The following is a 6,228-nucleotide window of genomic DNA, read 5'->3' on the forward strand; positions in this document are numbered from 1 at the left end:
TTGACCTACATTTTCTCATAGATCCATTTAATCCCAAAGAATGAATTAGAGCCCGGGTCCCCACAACAGGTGGTATCAGAGCGATAGATCCTTTAGATTGAGATAAGATAGAATGAGCGGGGTAGATCGAGTCATCTTCCTTGCTTTATAATGTGCTAGCATGATTTATTGTTTTCCTTAATACATGTTGTGTGTTATCTGATGTGATTACAACATGTAATTGACTGAATCAGAACCGATTCTGGATCAGAGGTAAATGATCAGATGAGGGCTGAGACAGTTTGTATAGCTTGTACACTAACTTGTTTGAATATCAGATACATGACTCCTAGAAGAGCAGCCGTACCTTTGCGACCTACAGCACCAGAACAGGGTAGCACATCCGGGGATCCAATGGATGTTACTGCTACACCCATGGAGACTCTGTTAAAACGATTCCAGTCTTTCAGACCACCTGAAACGACCTCGATTTTTTTTTTTATAATCTTAAATCATAAATTCTAAATTACTGAATAAAATAATTAAACATAATCATGAATCATAATAATTTATCAATTTAAATCTCAAGAGCATGAATTAAAATCCTAACTCATCGGCTAACCAAAATTCCTAAATCGACCTTCGAAAAGATCGACTAACAATAAAAATAAAGCATAAAAATATCTCTAATAAAAATCATTATCAAAATCTTTATATAATAAATCTATCTAGCTAGTGCGGAAACATAAAGGCCCTCGGGTGTGTACTGCTGCACTCGATCGACTCAATCGTCACCACCTCCAAAATCATCAAATCCTGCATCATACAAACCTAGTGAGTCTAAAGACTCAACACGTTCTAAACATAGATAACAAATAATACATATACATACACATACCTTTAAAAATCATATTTTTATTTAAAATAATATTTTGAACATAAATAAACTATTAAAATTCATTTGAGCATAAATAAATCATAAATAGTGAAATCATTTCGAAATAACTTTAAGCATAAATAAATCCTTTTTAAAAATAGCTTTAATCATCATCATAAATCATATATCATAAAAATCATTTTTATCATAAGCTTTCAATCATATATCATTTTGGGTGAAGTCCGATCCTTGAAAGTGACTATCTTTTATCCTTTGGTCGACTGCAGTCTTAGCTCCACATGGCCCATGGGGGTGTGCACTAGGCTCCACCGTAGAAATACGATCGTTGGGGTTCCCTCGGGGGCCTTTTCCCATAGACGGGTTCCCTCGGGGCCTTCTCCCAAACATGGGTTCCCTCTGGGGCCTTTTCCCGTAAATGAGTTCCCTCTGGGGCCTTTTCCCCTCACGTTATCCCCACAAAATCATATATCATAAATCATATCTTTTGTCACAGTCAATTCACATCCCTCAAAATATTTTTCCTTTTCTTTAAAAATCATAAAATACGACAGCTTTCAGAAACTAGCATTTTAGACAGTATAAATTGCACAGCTTTACCATAAATTGTAAAAATACATATTATCATCGAAATCGTCATAATAAATCATAAAATATCATTTTACATGCATTATTATCCTTCGGGACGCTGCCAAGCGTTTTCGTATTTTCCTAAGTATAAAATTACCGTTTTGCCCCTGGACGTAAAAATTCTCGAATTTATCTTTTTCTAACTTTTAATGACATGGGATTATTCTAAATAATTATTTAAGCTTACTTAAATTTTCTCATATTTTTATTTGGCATAAATCGATGACTTCTAAATTAATATTTAAATAAGACATATTAACGCGTTTTAATCCCGAATTAAACCAAATCTTAATATAAAATTCCCAAATTAAAAAATTAAACTTTAAATAATTATTTAAGCTTAAAAATAATTTTTCATAATTTTATAAAGCTTAAAACTAGGTGTTTCAATTAATACGTTAATTAACGTTTCGTGCGGCGATTAAATCTTGGAAAATACCAAAACTCGTTATTTTGATCCCAAATTTTAAACATATCATTTTTTTGTATTATTCTACCCTTTCAAGTCATGAGCCACACCCGTGGACTCATGGATTCAATATTAGTTCTTTAATTTTCGAAATTGGCACCTTAGTGAACACACCGAGCCAACTCCCAAAATACCCGAGCCACGTCCGAGCCACCTTGAGCCAAAACCTAGCCAACCCACCTAGGGATCCTACTGTGCAAGCCCAGCCCAAAAACCCGGCCCTGGCCCGCTCAAAAGCCCTCTGGAAATTCACCTAAAATCAGCTTGTGTTGGGCGTGAGTCTCCTAGCACTCATAGGACTCCTAACCCAACTAGGACACCTCCAGCCGAGCCCACACGACCCTCACCATCCCTGGACCACGCCCATAGCATACCCATACCAGCCCAATGCCTAGAACCGGCGCACGAAGCTTCTGAACCAAACCCACTCCTGCGCGCGTTCCACCAGCTTGCTGCCATCCACTTTCAGTCGAGGCAGCGGCTAAGCACTCCACTCCAGCCACTAGACCAGACCTTACCCATCTCCCTAGAACCCTGATGGACAACCTAGCCAGCCCCTAACCGAGCCGTGAGCCCCTCTTCTTCCCTGAACTTTCTGCGCGTGAATGCTTGGGAAGAGTCCTAGCTTTCGTGGACTCTTCCCCAGCCTGAACCACGAGTCCTAGGCATGCTAGGACTCTTCCTAGGACCTAGCCACGTCCCCACCGAACCATCCTCAAGGCCTGGTCTAGCCCCTAACCCCCATGCGTAGGAAACGAAACACTTGAACCCCAACAAGCCTACCCCCTTTTACAAACTCACGGTTTCCTTTGTAAAATTTTTCCTACGGTTCCAGCCTTGTTTTCTAATTTATTTATTATGTTTTGATCATATTCTATTCATATATCAACCTACCTTGGCAGCGTATCTTTGGGTTAAAAATCGTTTTTTCAAATTAAGGGCGAAATCGTTAAAACTTTGCAAATACGCAACGTACCGTAAAAATTATCGAATTCTTTTTTTTTCATACATAAACAATTAAATCATGCATAATATGATTTGTATGATGTAGAAAAAAAGTTTAAGAAACGTGCCTTTGCGTTTATAACGCTCGATTATTCGATCTTCGGCGAGGGTGCGACGTTGGACGACCGGACGACGAAGAACACAAGCCCTTTTCTTTTCTCCCAAGTTTTCAAAATTGTGGTGTGTGCTTTTTGATGTACACGGCTGATGGAGGCTGAATTTATGAGGTTTGGAAGACCTAAATTATTTATTTATAATTAATTAACAAGTTAAATGGGCTTTGGTTTTGGGCTTGCATACTTAAGGGTAATTGGGCCTACATAATTTAATTAAATTGGGTCCAATAACACTTAATTAATTAAAAATAAAAAATTATAAAATAAGTTTCCATAAAATAATATTGTTGATCTTTTAAAACTCCTTGTTTGCCCAAAACCGGCTTCCCGGGAAAAATCGAGCTCGACTCGTAAAATAATTCGAACTCCAACATTTTTAGAAAAATTAAATCATTTTTAATCATATTAGAAAGTCTTGCCATTAATTAATTAAAAATACATATCCTTGTCTTGGTCGTCCCCGGTCTCCTTCCCCCTGCCTATTATCGAATATTCGTGCAAAATCTTTAATTTCATGTAAACATGTCATATAATCATTTAATCATGTAATTATACCTTTAATCATATAGTAAACATCATGATAGAATTTAAAAGCAATTAAATAAAACAATTAAGCAATTAAAATATTTTTGCATGCATGTGGTTTACGTGGACTGATTTTTCGGACGTTACAATTCTCCCCCCTTAAATTGAATTTCGTCCTCGAAATTTTCCTTTACTTGCTTATTGCAAAGCTTAGATTTTCTTATCCACCTCGAACTTAACATCTAGCTTAAATGTTATTCTACGATTCGGTTCTCAAAATCTTGAAAATTGCAATTCTAACCCAAAAATTTCTCAAAGTCGACTCCTAAATCCAGCTTAAGTTGTGCATGCACCCTATTTTCCTCTAAGTTCTTCAATATCCCAATCAAATCCCATCACCCAATTTAACATTTCATGCAAGAAGAGCATAGAAAAATGTTAAACAGCTAGGTTACCTCAAAATCAGTGTAGTGCCGGCTCTGTCTCATCCTCTGCAGCTTGCATCACATAGACTCTTCCAGTCATGGGTTGCCTAGGCTTGGTGCAATCCGCTGCCTTGTGTCCCAACTCCCCGCACTTGAAGCACTTGAAGGTGCCCCACATGCACTTGCCATAATGTGGACGATTGCACTCTTTGCAAAGTGATTTGTCATCAGCTTTCGGAACATCCCCTTTAGGTGGTTGTCCTTGTGGTTTTGGTGGTTCTGGTTGTTTAGGAGGTCCCGTATGAGGCTTCTTATTACTCTGATTAGCTTGCTGAGCACGGTTCCTCTTTCGCTGCATCTCCCAATCGATATCCTTCAATGACTGCTCGGCTCTAAGAGCCCTGGCAACGGCGGTAGTATAATCAGCAGGATCGACAAGTGTCACATCGCGTCGGATAGTAGGCCTCAAACCATCTAGAAAATGTCGTAATTTTTCAGCAGGATCATTGGCAATCAAGGGCATAAAGTGACAGCCCCTATCAAACTTCTGCACAAACTCGGCAACAGTCCAATCCCCCTGACGGAGACTCATAAACTCTCTCTTAAGCCTAGAACGAACATCGGATGTGAAGTACTTGTCATAGAACACTCTCTTGAATCCTTCCCAAGTCAAAGTCGCCATATTCACTCCTCGCTCCGCTCCCTCCCACCATAAGGAAGCGTCGCCTTTCAACAGGTAGATAGTACATCGAACGTGATCGGCGTCCGCCATGTCCATATAACGAAATATTACCTCTAATGATCTAATACATCCCTCAGCCATAAATGGATCAGTAGTGCCATGGAACTCATCGGGGTGCATCCTCCTGAAACGCTCATATACTGGCTCTGGCCTACCCATTGCTCCATTCCCTACGTGTTGCTCAAAGAAACGGGCCATACCGGCTAGTACACGGGCACTAGCATCCTGACCAGGTGGAGGCTGTGGGATATCCTCCTCCTGTCTACCCTCATCAGTCCTAAGCACATTCCTTCTAGGAGGCATCTCTGTATACGTAGTCCAAACCACGTAACCAACATGCATTAAATTTTTTTTTTTTTTTTTTTTTACATGCAACTAACATGTATAACATGTATCATATAAACATTTAAAAGAATTTTAAGCATATAAAATATAAAGCAGTAAAAACTCACATATTTGAGGCGTGATTTCTTGAGCTTCTCGAAGTGACAGTACACAACCCTTTTGGGAAAACCTGGCTCTGATACCAACTGAAACGACCTCGATTTTTTTTTTATAAACTTAAATCATAAATTCTAAATTACTGAATAAAATAATTTAACATAATCATGAATCATAATAATTTATCAATTTAAATCTCAAGAGCATGAATTAAAATCCTAACTCATCGGCTAACCAAAATTCCTAAATCGACCTTCGAAAAGATCGACTAACAATAAAAATAAAGCATAAAAATATCTCTAATAAAAATCATTATCAAAATCTTTATATAATAAATCTATCTAGCTAGTGCGGAAACATAAAGGCCCTCGGGTGTGTACTGCTGCACTCGATCGACTCAATCGTCACCGCCTCCAAAATCATCAAATCCTGCATCATACAAACCTAGTGAGTCTAAAGACTCAACACGTTCTAAACATAGATAACAAATAATACATATACATACACATACCTTTAAAAATCATATTTTTATTTAAAATAATATTTTGAACATAAATAAACTATTAAAATTCATTTGAGCATAAATAAATCATAAATAGTGAAATCATTTCAAAATAACTTTAAGCATAAATAAATCTTTTTTAAAAATAGCTTTAATCATCATCATAAATCATATATCATAAAAATCATTTTTATCATAAGCTTTCAATCATATATCATTTTGGGTGAAGTCCGATCCTTGAAAGTGACTATCTTTTATCCTTTGGTCGACTGCAGTCTTAGCTCCACATGGCCCATGGGGGTGTGCACTAGGCTCCACCGTGGAAATACGATCGTTGGGGTTCCCTCGGGGGCCTTTTCCCATAGACGGGTTCCCTCGGGGGCCTTCTCCCAAACATGGGTTCCCTCTGGGGCCTTTTCCCGTAAATGAGTTCCCTCTGGGGCCTTTTCCCCTCACGTTATCCCCACAAAATCATATATCATAAATCATATCTTTTGTC

At 38.1% G+C, this 6,228-nt stretch overlaps 1 protein-coding gene across 1 annotated transcript; it reads right to left on the reverse strand.

Moving 5' to 3' along the window:
• Positions 1–4,081: 4,081 nt before the first annotated feature.
• On the reverse strand, positions 4,082–5,089 carry LOC140831383 (uncharacterized). The gene has a single exon (XM_073195135.1). It carries the CDS (start codon positions 5,087–5,089, stop codon positions 4,082–4,084), a length of 1,008 nt encoding a protein of 335 aa, XP_073051236.1.
• Positions 5,090–6,228: the final 1,139 nt, after the last annotated feature.

The sequence above is a fragment of the Primulina eburnea genome, chromosome 5 (assembly GCF_022965805.1).
Source record: "Primulina eburnea isolate SZY01 chromosome 5, ASM2296580v1, whole genome shotgun sequence".
Classification (NCBI taxonomy): Eukaryota; Viridiplantae; Streptophyta; class Magnoliopsida; order Lamiales; family Gesneriaceae; genus Primulina; species Primulina eburnea.

Bases quoted from the DNA above. Each gene is read 5' to 3' on its own strand.
- LOC140831383 (XM_073195135.1), bottom strand. From the start codon at position 5,089: ATGCCTCCTAGAAGGAATGTGCTTAGGACTGATGAGGGTAGACAGGAG.